At 44.1% G+C, this 19,996-nt stretch overlaps 1 protein-coding gene across 1 annotated transcript in view; it reads right to left on the minus strand.

The window, feature by feature from the left end:
• LOC148027815 (alpha/beta-Hydrolases superfamily protein) overlaps nucleotides 1-19,996 on the minus strand; it is a 79,782-nt gene that overhangs the window by 27,508 nt on the left and 32,278 nt on the right. Inside the window, exon 4 of the mRNA XM_087689518.1 lies at nucleotides 12,275-12,445. Coding sequence (XP_087545644.1) covers nucleotides 12,275-12,445 — 171 coding nt within the window. The remainder of the gene's footprint in view (nucleotides 1-12,274; nucleotides 12,446-19,996) is intronic.

The following is a 19,996-nucleotide window of genomic DNA, read 5'->3' on the forward strand; positions in this document are numbered from 1 at the left end:
AAATTAGCCAAAGTTGCCAGCTTAGGGCATAAGCTCGCCCACCAAGTATACTCCTTCCCTTGTAACATGATTTGTATATGTCTGATGCGTTGAGCACCATCGAACTTATACAAATCAAAATGCGCCATCCATTTGGTCAACCATGAGTCAATGTTTGTCTCATCGCATTCCTTCTTCTTTCCTTTAAAGAGATCAAGTTGAAATTGAAGAGCAATTTTCTCATGGCTACCGGCACAAATGGAAAATGGGAAGTACATCAACTAACTATCGCTACATTTTCTTTACTTGAACTTGAAGAATCACCACAATGGACAAATTTCCTTCGGACTTTTAAAAAAAAAACTTTAGGATCCTGCACATGCGTGTATTCGGATTCGAGAGACATCGGACAAGCATTCTCCATATGCTAGAGTTCAATAAAAGCGGGTGCATCAAAGGAAGAGACACCGCAAGAAAACATGATATTAGTAGAGAAAAGTTAAGAAGATTTGAAAAAATAAGAGAGAGCTGGAAAATTGGAGACCAAAGAGCACCTAAGAGGAGAGCAGATCATACTAGAGACAGTCTGCAAAAGTGAAAAAATAACTATGTATTTAGTGCTCTTTTTTGGTGGGCAATAGGCCGGGGGGTAGCTTAAGGGGTTGACTTCAATCTTAAATAAGACACCTTGAAGTGATTTGACTTTCAATCAATGCCTACCTTTTTAAAAAAAGACTAAAGAAAAGATAAAGTCAAAAAAACAAGGCATGCCACTTACAAGAAGGACACATTCACGATCAAGAAGAACAAGTTAACAACCAAGAGCATCATAGATGCCACATAAGCCCGTCATTCAATCAAATCGTCCCTCCTGTTGCGAAGATATGGTCGCAAGCTGAGCTAAGAGTAAAGGGAGTTGAGAGCAATAGAGTGAGAGATTGTGAGCTGAGCTAAGAGTAAAGGGAGTTGAGAGCAATAGAGTGAGAGAATGAGCACAACACAATGAGTATTCGGTACAATGACCAAGTGTACCACATTTTAGGTTTTGAATACATATAAAGTAAGTGTAAGGGTGCGTTCACACCTGAACTCAATAAAAGGCATGGTGACTCTTTATTCCCAACGACCTCCCATCTAAAGGCAACGTGCCTGAAGGTAGAGGAAAGAATCAGCTAAGCCAATGTATGTACAAAGCTGAAAGACACATATACTATCCAACCCCCATCATCTGGCGGCAATGAGCAAACCGCTCAGCTGGGAGACCTTTCGTGAGAAGGTCTGTAGGATTATCATATGTAATGTACCTTGACAAGCTCGATGCCTTTGCTGTCAAGTAAACCCCTGATGAAGTAATACTTCACCTGTATGTGCTTTGTCTTTGCATCAAAGGCAGGATTCTATGCTAGCATGATACCACTCTAACTGTCAAAATGGAGGATAGAAACCTCTGTAATCCCAAGCTCTCTCACAAGACGTGAAAGTCATAAAGCCTCTTTGCATGCCTCGGTGATAGCCAGTTATTCTACCTCTGTAGTAGACAATGCAACGATGTAGGGTTGTCGTCTGCACCAAGTTTCACATATGGAGGCAATGGTACACTAATAGCTTTTCCCCCCTCCATATTGAAGCGTTGCAGAACTTTCGTAATATACTTCTGGTGTGACAAACAAAGAAGACCCTTTGATCTATCTTTGAGTATATGCATGCCAAGAATGTGATTTGCCTCACCAGGATCTTTCATATCAAAGCTATTGTATAGACTCTGCTTCAAGGAGTCCAAGGCATGAACATCCTTGCCTGCAATTAGTATGTCATCCACATACAATACCAAGAGAATAAGGTTGCCCTCTGCTGCCTTCTTAGTATATAAGCAGTGATCAACTTGAGAACGTGAAATCCCTAAGATTGCATGAATGTATCAAATTTGTGATACCGTTCCCATGGTGCCTACTTCAGCCCATACAAACTTTTGTTGAGTTTACATACCATGTGCTCTTTTCCCTTTGCAACAAAACCGTCCGGCTGCTACATATAGATTTCCTCATGCAGATCACTACGTAAGAAGGCAGTTTTTACATTCATCTGTACGAGTTCCATGTCCTCAGATTCAACCAAGCCCAAGATGGTTCACAAAGTAGTCATTTTGACTACAAGAGAAAAGATTTCATCAAAATCAAATCCATGTTCATGTTCTTGCTTATACCCTTTAGCAACCAAGCGTGCCTTGTACTTGGGCAAAGAACCAGAAGTGACTTTCATTTTGTGAACCCATTTGCAGGGTAGCACTTTTTGTCCCTTTGGCAAGTGTACCAAATCCCAAGTGCCATTCTTCATGAGAGATTCCATTTCTGATAGCATTACTTTTTGCCATTTCTTACTATCATGTCCATCCATTGCTTCCTAAGAGCATGACAATTCACCACAATCTATTAACATGACATAATCAGTCACATAATTTACTCTAGGAACAAATCTACTTGGCTGTTTTTGCACTCTAGTCGACCTAGGGACCTAGTGGTCAATATTTGCTAGCTGTTCAGCCTGTAAATCTGCATTAACAGCTTACTGTTCTACAGGTACAGCTTGTTGTATAACCGGTTCAGGTTGTTCCAGGTGCACATGTTCTTGCTGAATTTGTGGGACATCATGGGCAAGATCTTGCTAATTATTTATAGCATTATTCCCTGCATTTTCAGGGACATTTTCAGCGGGTATTTGCTGTTGTTTAACTAGCATTTTTTGCTGTCCTATTGGTACATCCTCCCGGAATATAACCCTTCGGACCTCCTCTGTTCTTTCGGGCTGTTTGTGCATGCGATCTTCCCAAAAGATGGGATCATTGCTGCGTACTACTTTTCTTTTCTCAAGATCCCATAATCTACACCCCATTTCACCTTCATCACCATATCCTAGGAAAATACATTTACAAGACTTTGGCTCAAGTTTGCTCCATTCTTCCTTGCATATGTGCACAAATGCCTCGCAGCCAAACACTTTCAAGTGTGCATACGAAGGTGGCTTGCCCGACCACACTTCTTGGGGAACTCCCCCTCCCAAAGACCTATTTGGTGATCGACTAATCAAGCATACGGCTGTCATAACAGCCTCTGCCCAAAATGACTAAGTGAGCACGACACAATGAGTATTCAGTACAATAACTAAGTGTACCACATTTTAGGTTTTGAATATATATATAAAGTACAAAGTGTAAGGGTGTGTTCACACCTGAACACAATGAAAGGCACGGTGACCCTTTATTCCCAACACCTCCTAGTGCCATGCAATCGTTTTTGGAAAGTGCCGATAGTCCACATGTCCATGGACAGTCTGTCAAGTCTAACAGACAATTCGTCGGTTTAACAAACAATTTGTTCATCATCATCTGCTTCATCTTCGTCCATCATCATCTACTTCATCTTATTCGTCTCTCTCCCTCGAGCTACCATGTGCCTCCGGTTGCCTCTCTTTCGACTTTACTAACAATCGCAACTCAATACTCACAGAGATCTCTCTCTCTCTCTCTCTCTCTCTCTCTCTCTCTCTCTCTCTCTCTCTCTCTCACACACACACACACACAACACGAGCAAGTTTCACTACTCTCTCCAAAACTCATTCATTTAACACTTCTCTCTCCAAGACTATGTCCTTCAAAACAATGTGCCTCTTTCTCTGGCTATCCTAACCCTGAAATATTCTTAGTGTATTCGAACTAAGTCATCGTAACCACCGTCACCAATGCTACTAGTGCCAATTCGAATGCCCAATGATGTAGCAGAAGCCTTCACACAAGGCCCTGCTAAAAAGGTGGGCTGGAACGGGTGCTAGGATATCTCTAGCATGTGATAGATGCTCTATTGCCCAGACATTCTAAAAGGTGAGATAGATCAAAGCTTGCACGCGAGAGCTATGGCAGGAGAGCAAGAGCAAGAAAGAGAGAGACAAGAAATGGGAACTCCAACAGTCACAATGTGTGACTGGGCCTTCCTTTATTCAAACTGTCACTAAAAGAATAAAGAATAAAGTGACGATGATGGGCGCCCGCCACCTGTAGTGTGCAGTGGCAGTGACTGTCAGTGTAGTAATACATGGGCAGCTAGGCGGAGGCGCCTTTACCTCCAACAACCTCCCACTTAAAGGCGAATCTGCCCTAGTGAGGAGTGAAAAGAGAAAAGAAAAAAGAAAAAAGACACTACAACATGTACACATGTACAACAGGATGAGGAAAGACGTTATCTCATCCCACGCCCATCAACCTCCTGAGGAAGGCAAAGCGCTCTGTAGAGAGGCTTTTCATGAGCAGATCTACAGGATTCTGGTCAGTCGAGATCTTGACAAGGTTAACAGACTTGTCCTCAACGACCCCACATATAAAGCAATACCTCACCTCAATGTGTTTCGTCTTCGCATGGAAGACCAGATTCTTGGCTAACTGAATAGCACTCATAGAATCCAAATGCAGTGTAGGGATAGCATCAGTACCAAGGTCAGCAACCAAACGACCCAACCAAATGGCCTCCTTGCAAGCCTCAGTGGCTGCAACATACTCGGCCTCTGTAGTAGAAAGGGCCGTGCATTTCTACACCCTGGACATCCAAGAAACAGCACCTCCAGCATAGGTGAATACATAGCCGGAAGTGGACTCCTACTATCTGTATGTCCTGCATAATCATAGTCAATGTACCCCACGACTCCTATATCCTGGCTGCCATAGCATATGCACATATCTGCAATGCCCTTCAGATACCTCATGATACCCTTCACGGTATCCCAATGCTTCTTGCCAAGTGTAGCCATATAGCGTGCCACAACACCAACTGCAAAGGCAATATCTGGACGAGTGGCTATCATGGCATACATAAGACTGCCCACTGCTGATGCACAGGGAATCTTGGCCATCTCGGCTCTCTGCTCATCTGTTTGCGGACAATCAGCCTGTGATACCTTCACATAAGAAGACAATGGACAGCCAATAGGCTTTACGTCCTGCATTCGGAAGTGCTCAAGGACTTTATGAATGTACTCCCTCTGTGACAAGTAGAGGAGTCCCTGATGCCTGTCGCCTCTAATACGCATACCAAGTATGTGAGAGGCCTATCCCAAATCTTTCATCTCAAAGCTCTTCTTGAGCTGAGCCTTAAGAGCATCTAGCTCATCATAAGCTTTCCCTGCTATCAACATATCATCCACATAGAATACCAAAACCAATAAAGAACCATCACGAGCTTTCTTCATGTAAAGACACGGATCCATAGCACTCCTGTTGTAGCCCTGTGACTGCATAAAGACATCAAACTTATGATACCACTCCCTAGGTGCCTGCTTTAAGCCATAAAGACTTTTCTTCAATTTGCACACTAGGTGCTCCCTGCCAAGTTCTGCAAAGCCCTTAGGCTGCTCCATATAAATCTCATCATGCAAGTCCCCATGTAAGAAAGCTGTCTTGACATCCATCTGGTATAAATCCAAGTCAAGCTAAGCAACCAAAGTCAAGACTAAGCGTAGGGTGGTCATCTTAACCACAGGAGAAAATACCTCATTAAAGTCCACACCATGCTCCTACTTAAAACCCTTTGCTACCAATTTAGCCTTGTATGCCGGCTTGGGGTGTCCACGGGTACTTTTCAGCTTGTACACCCACTTGTATGGCAAAGCCTTCTTGCCCTTAGGCAAGGAAACCAAATTCTAGGTCTCATTCATATGCAAGGAGTCTATCTCAGACTGCATAGCCCTCTCCCAAGAGTGACTGTCACCCCTGCGCATAGCCTCATCATAAGTGAAAGGCTCTCCTGCATCTGTAACCAAGATATAATGCATCAAGGGCTGAAATCTATCAGGTGGACGTCTGTCTCTAGCAGACCATCTCACGGTAGGCTCTGCTCTCTGCCCAACTGCCTGTCCAACACCCTAACCATGAGCATCTACTACAGCTGTAGGCTGTCTAACTGGCTGTGCAGAAGCTCTCAGCTCCTCCTGAAATATGACCCTGCGGATCTCAACAACTCTCTCAAGCTACCTATGCATCTTGTCTTCATGGAAGACTACATCATGATTGCGGATGACTTTCCACGCCTGCGGATCCCAGAGATGATAACCCATCTCGCCTGCATCCCCATAACCAAGGAAAATGCATTTTACACTCTTAGGATCCAGCTTACTTCTCTTGTTCCTGGGCACATGGCAAAATGCCTCACATCCAAAGACACGGAAATGCGCATAAGAGGGAGGTTTTCCAGTCCATACCTTCTCTGCTACCTGGAAATCCAACCACTAGAAGGTGATCTGTTTATGATATGCACAGCTGTACTAATTGCCTCAGCCCAAAAGCTCTGTGATAGGCCTGTATGGCTAAGCATACTACGTATACGCTCTTGGATGGTTCTATTCATCCGCTCAGCCAAACCATTCTTGGGGGAAATGTAGGGGGCGGTCAACTGACGCTTAATACCCCTCTCATCACATAACTGCTCAAAAGCACGTGAGACATACTCACCCCCATTATCTGTCCTTAGGCATTTTAGCCTATACCCAGACTGGTTCTCAACCAATGCAAGCCATCTCTGAAACACAGCCAAGACATCGGATTTCAGCTTAATGAAATAAGCCCAAACTTTTCGTGAAAAATCATCTATGAAAATAACAAAATACTTTGCATCACCCATAGACTGACAAGGCATGGGTCCACAGACATCCAAATGTACCAATGCCAAGGGCTCACTCATACGTGGCCTACCAAACTTCTTATGCATAGACCTAGTCTGCCTGGCATAAAGACAATGCTCACATGAATCAAAACATGCATAATCAAGGGGCGGTAAGTACTGCAAACTAGAAAGTATTTTCATTCCCTTCAAAGACATATGGCCCAAACGGGCATGCCAAAGACATACATGTGGAATAGAACCCACAGACAAAACATGATCAAGGAAAAAAACGGATACAATCAAGGGATAGAGACTGTCAGCCTTGGCACCTCTCGCAATCACAAGTCTGCCACGAGTGATCTTCCATGCAAAGTCTCCAAAAGATACATGATAACCTGCGTCATCAAGCTGTCCCACTAACATGAGACTGCGTGTCAAAGCAGGTACATGACTTACATCCTGTATAATAAAACTGCTGCCAGAAGGAAACTGCAGCCTAACATCACCAATGCCCACAATATCAAGAAACCTGTCATCACCCAAGCGCACAGAGCCCGAAACAGTACGGTATAAATGAAACCACTCTCGGCAAGGTGTCACATAAAAGGACGCACTGAGTCCAAGAGCCAACACTGTGCATACATAGAGTGTATCTCCGTCATCTACAAAGCGCTAGAAGAAGCTACAAGGATATAATCATCATCAACATCCTCAAGCTGCATAACATTGATCTCTTCAATTTTAACACTGGACTTTACAGGCACTATGCTGTGATCAAAAGACTTATCCTGCACTTTGTCTTTTCCCTTATCTTTGCGCCTTTCATTGCGCAGTTCATGGCATTGTGGCCTAATATGGCCCTTTTTTCCACAATGGTCACAAGTAACATCTGCATTCCTGCAACAGGATTTGCTACGTGACTTCTCACGAGACTTGGACCGAGATTTCTGAGAATCCCATCCACAACCACTGCCACTACCATGCTTTCCATATCCATCATTCCTGCCTCTAACTGTCATAGCATGCAACACACGAGAGGCATCCAAATTCTTACGGTTAACCTCTTCCTACAAAAGAACACTCTCAACATTAGATAATTTCAAGATAGCAACAGAGACACATAATGCAGTGCGAAATACATCCCATGACTCATTAAGAGTACCAAGTAAGAAAAAATGAGTGACATCCTCTACAAAAGTGATGTCCTGCAAAGTCAAGTTTTTGAGTATAGCATGGAACTGGCTCAAGTGAGCAGACAGAGTCACATTCTTCTTCATGCGCAGATCCATAAGCTGCTTCAGTCAATACATTTGACTCGTTGGACTTTTCTTGTCATAGAGATTCTTGATTTTATCTCACAACTGCCATGCACTCTGTTCTTCCTCAAATACATTGTAATGAACCTGTTCTATGAGAGATAATACAATAGTGGACTTGCATAACTCATCAAGCTCAAACCATTCCTCATCTGGCATAGTTCCAGGCGGCTATCCGCTCATCCTCAATGGTTTGGTTTGCGATTTCTGCACCAACACCTGCCAAATCTGGCTCTTCCAATAAGAGTAATTCGTACCATCAAGCTTAGTGATGTTGAAAATAGCATGATCAATGAACAAACTCGCCATAATGCAGGCTAGAAGACTGCAGACAGTTCAAAACTGCTTGCTGTTTACTACAGAAAATGTCCAAAAAATCACCAAAATCGAGAGAAAATGGCGAGAAAAGTATAACCAAAGCTGTTGTCCACCAAGTACTAGTGAAAGTACATCATTTCAGAATATTTCAGCATGAAAAATCCATGTCAGTCCGGCGTTATATGCTTGCTGTAATAAATGACAGCAAGGTACTGTGAGAGTCAATTGCTGACCAAATCACTGCACCAAGTCAATAAATAACAGCCAAGACATGACCAGTCATAAACAGGCATAAATCAGCACCAAACAGTCATCAAGACCCTGAGCAAACACCCAGACATGTCACCAAAGTATCCGTCAGTGAGTAGGCATACCCCCTGGACAGTAGGGCAAAGTATACATAACACTGGCAAGACCTGACTACACAAGAGTGCAAAGCCCAAGCTCAGGTCAAAAGCAACTCTAAGATATGAGTGTATGAACCATGCAACATTTAAGTGTAAGAGATCCCAAAGTCTCAAGTATCTGCAAAATGCTCAAATAGCATAAACCTCCTGCTCAATGTCGGTCAAGCATACAAGATGCTCCCACCGGCACAAAAGGCGGATAAACGAGCTCAACAGCTCAATCAAACCAAGTCAAAGTACCAAAGACAGGTAACCAAGACAATGCCTCAATGGCATCCCAAGAGCACGACGGCTACAAAGCAACTATAGGTAGCATCCATGAGCAAGATATACATCCCAATAAAGATCTCTGACAACCAAAATGACATCCAATACAAAATTCTGAAATAGCAAATGAGAATCCAAGCCGTGTCTTCAAAGAGCACTAAATCTCAACAAGTACATGGTATACTATGCCAAGACAAATGCATCAAGCTGTAGGTGTCAGGTAAGCATGTACCTAAAGAGCATATAACTGTCAAAGCACTGACCACTGTCAAGCATAAACCGATATCAATAAGTGCGGGCTGAAATAAGCTCACATCATAGCATAACCCAAGACATGCACCCGGAACCAATAGGCATATGTCAAAGCATGAAAGATAGATTCAGCCCAAGAGTATTCAGCATGCATTTACTGTTATAAACTGTGTATTTCCAGCCCCACAATCAGGCCAAAATCATAGCATGACATGTAACTTCAATCCCCTAATTAATCGGGATGCAATAGACATCAAACCGGTTATGTAGTCATGCCCAAACAAGCATAGGCATAAACTGTGAATGTAGCACTAGCACCAAATGTCTGTAGACTGTTTATAACAATCCTGAAACACTGTTTTCAACCACCAAACCAATGCCTAATCTCAAAGGATCAATGCCAAGTATAAATACATGTGCAAAAAGCCTGAAATGGAGCCCAAACAAGTGCTTAATGCCAAGCTGGAGCTAGAGCCCCTGTAACTAGTGTATGGCTAAATGAGATCTGTCCAGAATCAAGCGCAAATCAGCGTGATGATGCTGCTGCTCCTACTGGTCCACGTAGCAGGTCTGGAGAGATTGGAGGGCTCAAACATGAGCCAAAGAGGCCTTGGAACAAGCCTCTAGCAACCCACAACCAGTGGCAAAGAGATATGAAGATTGGAAGCTTCAATGATGACTGCCCTGTTTACCTAGACATGTGGACTGAAATAAATCTCTGAAATAATAAAGCAATAGTTCAATGTCAATGCCCTGATGGTGCCTCAATAGGCCGGGAAGAAGCTCGGGAAGCCAAGGAGTGATGGGAGCTCAAGAGAATGAGCTATGGCTGCCGGGAAGGAGACCCAATGCGAGTGGGGAGTCGATGGGAAGCTAAGAATGCCACGAGCCAAGCTCAAGAGTCAGGAAGCCGAGCTCTAATACCAATTGAAAGGTGAGACGGATGGAAGCTTGCACGCGAGAGCTATGGCGGAAGAGCAAGAGCAAGAAAGAGAGAGACAAGAAATTGGAACTCCAACAATCACAATGTGTGACCGGACCTTCCTTTATTCAAATTGTCACTAAAAGAATAAAGAATAAAGTGACGGTGACGGGCGCCCGCCACCTGTAGTGTGCAGTGGCGGTGACTGTCAGTGTAGTAATACACGGGCGGCTAGGCGGAGGCGCCTTTAACCCCAACACATTCTAGAGTCTATCAATGGTGTCGCAAACCCTCTCTATATTGAAAAAGATAGATGATGTAGGTCTATCCTCTGGTGGTCAAGGCAATGGGGGTTGCCCATGTACTTGATATGGTGAGGTAGCATATGCATGCCACATGTCTAGGGAAGTGATGGATGTATGGGCTTGAGGCTCCTAGAATGCCTTCCATGCCTCCTTGCTATCCTGTCCCAAGAATAGCTAGTAAAACTCATGCTCCAATCTCGATAGAAATGCCTTCTTTTTCCATCGCTCTAGGTGGCGAAAGATGGAGCATGTCTAGTTATGTGTGTAGGTCCTCGTGCTTCATCTTGTTGGAGACAAAGACGAGTTTCCTTGCACTCCGCGTCATTACCACCTATTCTATGGGACATTCTTGCCTAGAGGGCTGAAATGGGGGTGTGTGTGTGTGTGGAGGAAATACATGGCAGTTGAGATGTGAAGTGCTCCGACAAGTTGTGCTGTAAAATCCACCAGGGGTATGTGGGAATCCATCTCCTACAAGCTCCAATAGAGATGATCCAAGTAAGCACTCATTGTCAATCTAGTGAAGTGGTATCTAGGGAATCTCGAGTGGCTACTCGCTAGAGGGATCACATCATGTTTGTAGGTAGGCATGGTCGGCTGCCGGTGCTAGTGGACAAGGGGACACTCTGAAAGACTGTATGTCAGGAATGAGGGATAAGAGCCCTAGGAGATAGTCCACCGTGCTTGCTCCTAGTCACAGAGAGGTGTGAGTTAGGGGGATTTCATATAAGTTCACAAAATGCACATTGCAACTTCTGTACAAAGAGAACAATACCTCATGCTCATGAACTTGGCCCTTAATCTCTGAACACAGCAGTTTTTATTGTTCAAACAATAATAATATGTTCGATGAATTCAGTCATACATTGCATTGTAATTAAAAAGCTGTCAAAGCAATGGAAAAGCTGTGCAAAACAAAAGCAGATCCCACAGCCAGCCACATGGAAATATCTCCCTGTTTTTTAAATAGAGAAAAGTTTCTTTTACTTCTTAACATAGTTTCATTTTTTCAAATGAAAATGAGAGATTTCTTTTACTGTTAAACTGGCTTCATTTTAAAAAATCAACAGATATCAGTTTTTTTTTTTTTTGGCCAACAAAAAGAGCTGTTGATTTTCTGGAAAAAGAAAGGGCTGATGTTTTCTTCATTGCTGCCATTTTTGGCAGTTTGACCCAGGACTCTGACAATTAGGGATTATCATCGCATTTACTAATCTATTGATCACATTGCTGATCCCGAAAGACACATTGGTGTTCTAAGCGGACACGCCATTGGCTGATGGAATGGATCCTCTCTCTTCTAGCTGATGAACTACTGCAGAAGGGAATTTTTTGTCCTGGAAAGAGCAAGGATTGGCATTGAGGTGAATAGAATAGGCAGTGATGTGAATAGGATTGGCATTGAGGTGAATATGGTAAGATCCAGGCTGCATGTTAAGTGACTTTTGATTCTCTTGCAAAAGTAGAACAGTGAGGCCTAAGGAAAATTTTGGTCAAGAATGAGAGATATTCACCAGTATGCAGTGCTGAAAAACTAACAGTAAGGGACAGCTTGCCTGTTATTCTTTGTTATCAAGCTTCTTCAATAGATTAAACACTGTAAGGGGTGTTAAGGTTTGGGGTCCAATCTGGTGTTGGGTGTCTTTGAACAGTAGCAATCTAGTTTCATTGTGTTCTCTTTGCTTTCTGATTCAGTAGTCCTAAAATGTTGTATGTGACACTTTGTTAGTTACTGCCCTTTCAAATGTTGAAGGCTGGTTTCAACTTCTCCTTCATTACAATTTAGTTTCCTTTACAAGTTTGTTATTGTTAATGTACTTTCCTTTCAAGATCGTTTAAAAAATTTTCAGTTAATCTCATATCTCACCTATTTCCCACAAGAACAGCCTTATCTTTGACCACATCCCTGATGAAGTCTGCAACTTGATCTTTCCAAACAGTGGGACTGTAGTCAATCAATGCTTTATCACTCCATCCAAATCCTAGAAGATCCATGGCATAAACCTTGAACTTCTTGGCAAGCTGGGGAATATTGTATCTGCCAATGGCAAAACACTCATAAACAATCAGAAGCCAAATTGTAGGATGATAACAATGACTATATCAAAAATGTTCATGATCTTAAAAGTACTGGAAACATCATGAGAAAATTGATACCCATAATGCATACTGGATACATCATGATCTGTCAATTATTTAAGAGAGATGGAATCACGACGAGTTTTTCAAACCAATAAGCTCAATCATATCAAACCAGAAGGCTGGCTTAAAACAAAGGCACATAAAATGTGCTACAAGTGAATCAAGTAAGCTCAGCAGTCTCAAGTAAGCTCAAGCAATCCACATCAGAAGTGACATGTACCATTGAAGCAAGGGTCATTTCTAATGATCTGTAATTCTCTCACACTAGTAATGAGAAGGATTCTTGTTGAGTTGGATGTTGTAGCAATACTTGACAAGTAGCTGAATCAAGACAACCTTGTTGGTTTATAAATCAAACAGTCTAAAAGTGTGTTCTTAAGGGTTGCCAGAAGATCTGGTTCAATGACAAGAGTGTTTCATCTTCCTTTTCTTAATTTTTTCACACAGTTGGACCTTGATGAAACAACCCAACCAATATTAGCAATGATGACTAGATCAACTATCAATTTGTTCTTCTCTCAATAAAATTTCAACAGTAAAAGCAAACATGAAGGAAAGAAACAGCACTTACGGTTATGATTAAAACAGCTTGCTTTCTACAGAAAATCCAAACATAACAATGGACTTCAGAGATAATGAGGAATAATGTTACACATTTGGACATCTTGGATGGGCACCTGCACCATTGGTCATTGACCGGTGACTGTTAGGTTGGTATGTGTGAATGCACCCTAACTCTAGGACGTTTAAGCAGTCTTGTAGTATGAGCATGCCCTAAAGGCTAGGATGGTCATGTAGTCCAATATAAAGGAATCAAGGGCTTTTTGTACCACAATGGGTGTGACCACCCACTTGGAATCTAGGCTCTTGGGCATCTCAATCCATACATTGAAACACTATGAACTGATGACATGCTATCCGGCCTTGCAATGGGAGCTTGGTCCAATAGGTTGTCTTGTGCCAGCTCTAGGGGATGAACGTATTTAGCTCTATGGCTACTAGGTGAATCTAGCAATATGGTTGGGAGCTGAGTTTCATGTCCATGCCTATACTATGTTTCTTTCTATGCTTGAATGGTTTGTGTCATGTCATGTAGGCAAGTTGGATCTATACAAACATCTCATTGGTATCAGCACAAAAACTTGCTCTCTACCATGTGCCTTGTGTCAGAAGTGGTGCAGCAATGGAAGCATAAACAACATGCTGAAATAAACTGCTGAAACACAAGACAAGAATAAACACAAATACAAATGAGAACTCAGATGTATGCCCGGGAAACGGAATCCATATCGAACACGAAACAGCAGCATACAATAGTGAAACACTAGCTGTGTGGGTACCTTGGCACCAGCTCCTCTCCTCAGAAGGATCCACAAATAATGGCTGAAGTACAGAAGATGAGGAGTAGCCCTAGCAATATATAGGCATAAAATGGGGGGAGCAATAAATGCACTCGGCCAGCATTAAATGCTCCCTAGCCCTAAAAAGGGCACCAGAAAATGCAAGAAAAATTACTATAAAAAGGCCACAGCCTCTGCAACACAGACTCACCCTTCAGCTGACTAATCTGCTAACACCCTCTCTCAGATCAGGGGTGATCTGATACAATACAATAGTACAATGATGGAGTATCATAAACTATACAACATAGAACCACCAGAAGAACCATGGATATCCAAGCAGTGAGTGGCCAGCCCACCACCAAGATGCCTCGGAGAGTATCTGACGTCGATGTCGAGCATAACGCCACCCCCTGAAAATAGAGAAGAATCCTAGCAGCTCTCTGTGTTATGTCACCTATGTCACTCAGGACATACAAGACCAATCTGCCAAACATGTCTCTAAACATGTGACCATGGAATCCCCGCCTTCGGCCAAAACTGCCAAAGCGTCCCCTCATCTGGGCTCCAGACGAAAACCTCCCACTCTCTGTCAAGTAACCAGTCCATCATGAACCTGGATGGCAATCCAAGCTCCAGGATGTGTACCTGCCAGACTTTGGTCGATGCGTCAAAGATGTTCCTCTCTGGATTGTTTGCATCTGTATAGACATATAGATGAGGCACGGCTGCCCCATCTCACCACCCTCTCACACTCCCTCTCTGGCACTAGAGAGTCGTGAGGGATGTCCGCATCACCACCACTAGAAAGCAATTGAGGAAGGGACCACTAAGCCCTCCCCACGATCCGAAGAAGAGGATCCCTTCCGCGCCTTGGACTTCCCCTTGGTGGGAGGATCGGGATCAAAATCTCAAGCACATGACTCGTCGGAGGAGGCCACATCCCGCTTCGTCTTCTGCTCTTGGTTCTTCCTAGAAGCCGCTAACTCTTTGCAATCCATCCTTAAATGACATTTCTTGCCACAGTGATAACACTAGGCCTTCGACTTCTTCGTCTGCGAACCCCTCTCTGAAGCTGCAAAAGCCTCACCTGAACCTCCATAATGTGACGAAAGCCTCCCCTATAGTCGCAAAGTAGCCTCATGCTGAAGTAGCATGGAGAACATGTAAAGAAAACTGATAGGAGTCGTAGATGTCTGCGCCCGTAAAGCATTCCCCACTCCATCAAATTCCCAAGGAAGCTTGTAGAGTACCGTACCAACAAGATGTGCCTCTGATAGGGCAGACTGCATAGTACGAAGTTGGTCTTGGAGTTGGGTAACACGAAGTACAAAGGATTGAATCGTATCTTTGGATTCAAACTTCAGTTTTGCTGGAGCTGGCCATAGAGAGTAACGGCCCACATGGTGGAAGGTGCCTCGTACATCAACTGTAACTTCAACCATACATCTGAAGCTATTGTACAAGAGGCGACCGCCCGTAGGACTTCTTTGAAAATACACCAAAGTAATGCCGAACAAGCATGGGCATCATCCGAATCCCATGTAAGCACAGCCTCCTCATGGTTGTCTTCATCAAAATCAGATGGAACCGAAGAAGGTTGTCAAGGACGTGCCATCGCTCCATTAACCACATACCATAACCGCTTCTAAATAAACCAAGCCTTCATCACCGCACTCCACGTGTAATAATCAAGTCCATGGAGCTTGTCATGAGTGGATGTACATCAAGGAGCCATCTGGAGAGGATTTAGAAAAGAAGTAGAGAAAAGAAGGGATTGGGAGAAGGAACACAACCAAACCACGAGCACAGACTGCAAAAAGCAAGAGTTCATATACAATATAACCCAAAAACTGATCAAAATAAGCCAAAATCTGTTGCACAAAGTCAAAAAAACAGTGGAAATCTGCTAGAAACAGCAAAAACCGTCTATTCTGCCAGTAGCCCAGCCCAAAATCGTGCTGTAAATAGCAAAACACAGGCTGCACACTGCCTAAATAGGTATAGGGAACTGTCGCCAGCAGCCTGAGGAGGAAAACACAGGCAGCAAGAGGTGTTGGACAGGCAGGCAATGCATATGCTGATCAAAAAGCAGAGTATGAAAGCCAAAATTTGGTGCAATCAGGTTGACAACAGTCGCTAGGGCAGCAGAGGGGTAAATCACTGCTGAAAACAGCAACAAAACACAGCAGAAAAACAAAACCTGAAAACTAATACCATGTCAAAAGAGGTGCAGCAATGGAAGCAAAACAACATGCTGAAATAAACTGCTGAAACACAAGACAAGAATAAACACAAATACAGATGAGAACTCAGATGTATGCACGGGAAACCGAATCCATATCGAACACGAGACAGCAGCATACAATAGTGAAACACTAGCTGTGTGGGTACCTTGACACCGGCTCCTCTCCTCAGAAGAACCCACAAATGATGGCTGAAGTACAGAAGACGAGGAGGAGCCCTAGCAATATATAGGCATAAAATGGGGGGAGCAATAAATGCAGTCGGCGAGCATTTAATCTCGTCGGCCAGCATTAAATGCTCCCTAGCCCTAAAAAGGGCACCAAAAAATGTAAGAAAAATTACTATAAAAAGGCCACAGCCTCTGCAGCACAGACTCACCCTTCAGCTGACTAATCTGCTAACACCCTCTCTCAGATCAGGAGTGATCTGATACAATACAATAGTACAATGATGGAGTATCATAAACTATACAACATAGAACCACTAGAAGAGCCATGGATATCCAAGCAATGAGTGGCTAGCCCACCACCAAGATGCCTCGGAGAGTATCTGACGTCGATGTCGAGCATAACACCACCACCTGAAAATAGAGAAGAATCATAGCAGCTCTCTGTGTTATGCCACCTATGTCACTCAGGACATACAAGACCAATCTGCCAAACATGTCTCTGAACATGTGAACATGGAATCCCCGCCTTCGGCCAAAACTGCCGAAGTGTCCCCTCATCTGGGCTCCAGACGAAAGCCTCCCGCTCTCTGACAAGTAACCAGTCCATCATGACCTGGATGGCAATCCTAGCTCCAAGATTTATACATCCCAGACTTCGGTCAATACGTCAGGCATTTCCCTCTCTGGATCGTGTGCATCTGTATAGACATATAGATGAGGCACGGCTGCCACATCTCACCACCCCCTCACACTCCCTCTCTGGCACTGGAGAGTTGTGAGGGATGTCCGCATCACCACCACTAGAGAGCAACTGAGGAAGGGGGCACTAAGCCCTTCCCACGATCCAAAGAAAAGGATCCCTTCCGCCCCTTGGACTTCACCTTGGCGGGAGGATCAGGATCAGGATCAGGATCTGAAGCAGATGACTCGTCGGAGGAGGTCGCATCCCGCTTCCTCTTCTGCTCCTAGTTCTTCTTGGAAGTCACTAACTCTTTGCAGTCCTTCCTTAAATGACCTTTCTTGCCACAGTGATAACACTGGGCCTTCGACTTCTTCATCTGCAAACCCCTCTCTGAAGCTCCAAAATCCTCACCTGAACCTCCATAATGTGACAAAAGCCTCCCCTGTAGTCGCAAAGTAGCCTCGTGCTCAAGTAGCATGGAGGACATGTGAAGAAAACCGACATGAGTCCTAGATGTTTGCGCCCGTAAAGCATTCGCCACTCCATCAAATTCTCGAAGGAAGCTTGTAGAGTACCGTACCAACAAGATGTGCCTCTGATAGGGCACACTCCATAGTACAAAGTTGGTCCTGGAGTTGGGTAATACGAAGTAGGAAGGATTGAATCGTATCTTTGGATTCAAAGATCAGTTTTGCTAGAGCTGGCCATAGAGAGTAACAGCCCGCATGGTGAAAGAAGCCTCGTACATCAACTGCAACTTCGACCATACATCTGAAGCTATCGTACAGGAGGTGACCACCAATAGGACTTCTTTGGAAATACACCGAAGTAACGCCGAATAAGCACGAGCATCATCTGAATCCCATGTAAGCACAATCTCCTCATGGTTGTCTTCATCAAAATCAGATGGAATAGGAGAAGGTTGTCGAGGACGTGCCATAGCTCAGTTAACCAAGGGTACCATAACCGCTTCTGAATAAACCGAGCCTTCATCACCGTACTCCGCATGTAATAATTAGGTCCATAGAGCTTGTCATCAGTGGATGTGCATGGAGGAGCCATCTGGAGAGGATTAAGAAAAGAAGTAGAGAAAAGAAGGGATTGGGAGAAGGAACACAGCCAAACCACAAGCACGGACTGCAAAAAGCCAGAGTTCACATATAGTATAACCCAAAAAATGATCAAAATAAGCCAAAATCTGTTGCACAAAGTCAAAAAAACAGTGGAAATCTGCTAGAAACAGCAAAAACCGTCTATTCTGTCAATCGCCCAGCCCAAAATCATGCTGTAAATAGCAAAACGTAGGCTGCATACTGCCTAAACAGGTGTAGGGAACTGTCGCCAGCAGCCTGATGAGGAAAACACAGGCAGCAAGAGGTGTTGGACAGGCAGGCGATGCATATACTGATTAAAACGCAAAGTATGAAAGCCAAAATCTGGTGCAATCAGGTTGACAGCAGTCGCTAGGGCAGCAGAGGGGTAAACCAGTCCTGAAAACAGCAATAAAATACAGCAAAGACACAAAACCTGAAAACTGTTACCATGTCAGAAGTGTTGCAGCAATGGAAGCATAAACAACATGCTGAAATAAACTGCTGAAACACAAGACAAGAATAAACACAAATACAGATGAGAACTCAGATGTATGCACGGGAAACCGAATCCATATCGAACACGAGACAGCAGCATACAATAGTGAAACACTAGCTGTGTGGGTACCTTGACACCGGCTCCTCTCCTCAGAAGAACCCACAAATGATGGCTGAAGTACAGAAGACGAGGAGGAGCCCTAGCAATATATAGGCATAAAATGGGGGGAGCAATAAATGCAGTCGGCGAGCATTTAATCTCGTCGACCAGCATTAAATGCTCCCTAGCCCTAAAAAGGGCACCAAAAAATGTAAGAAAAATTACTATAAAAAGGCCACAGCCTCTGCAGCACAGACTCACCCTTCAGCTGACTAATCTGCTAACACCCTCTCTCAGATCAGGAGTGATCTGATACAATACAATAGTACAATGATGGAGTATCATAAACTATACAACATAGAACCACCAGAAGAACCATGGATATCCAAGCAATGAGTGGCTAGCCCACCACCAAGATGCCTCGGAGAGTATCTGACGTCGATGTCGAGCATAACACCACCACCTGAAAATAGAGAAGAATCATAGCAGCTCTCTGTGTTATGCCACCTATGTCACTCAGGACATACAAGACCAATCTGCCAAACATGTCTCTGAACATGTGACCATGGAATCCCCGCCTTCGGCCAAAACCGCCAAAGCATCCCCTCATATGGGCTCCAGACGAAAGCCTCCCGCTCTCTGTCCAGTAACCAATCCATCATGAACCTGGATGGCAATCCTAGCTCCAAGATGTGTACCTGCCAGACTTCGGTCGATGCGTCAAAGATGTCCCTCTCTAGATTGTCTGCATCTGTATAGACATATAGATGAGGCACGACTGCCCCATCTCACCACGCTCTCACACTCCCTCTCTAGCACTGGAGAGTCGTGAGGGATGTCCGCATCACCACCACTAGAAAGCAACTGAGGAAAGGGCCACTAAGCCCTCCCCACGATCCGAAGAAGAGGATCCCTTCCACGCCTTGGACTTCCCCTTGGTGGGAGAATGGGGATCAGAATCTCAAGCAAATGACTCATCGGAGGAGGCTGCATCCCGCATCGTCTTCTGCTCCTAGTTCTTCCTGGAAGCCGCTAACTCTTTGCAATCCTTCCTTAAATGACATTTCTTGCCACAGTGATAACACTGGGCCTTCAACTTCTTCGTCTACGAACCCCTCTCTGAAGCTGCAAAAGCCCCATCTGAACCTCCATAATGTGACGAAAGCCTCCCCTGTAGTCGCAAAGTAGCCTCATGCTGAAGTAGCATGGGGGACATGTGAAGAAAACTGACAGGAGTCGCAGATGCCTGCGCCCGTAAAGCATTTCCCACTCCATCAAATTCTCAAGGAAGCTTGTAGAGTACCGTACCAACAAGATGTG

The sequence above is a fragment of the Lygodium microphyllum genome, chromosome 12 (genome assembly GCF_053477565.2).
Source record: "Lygodium microphyllum isolate KBCC chromosome 12, Lygodium_microphyllum_v1.1.10, whole genome shotgun sequence".
In the NCBI taxonomy this organism is placed as follows: domain Eukaryota; kingdom Viridiplantae; phylum Streptophyta; class Polypodiopsida; order Schizaeales; family Lygodiaceae; genus Lygodium; species Lygodium microphyllum.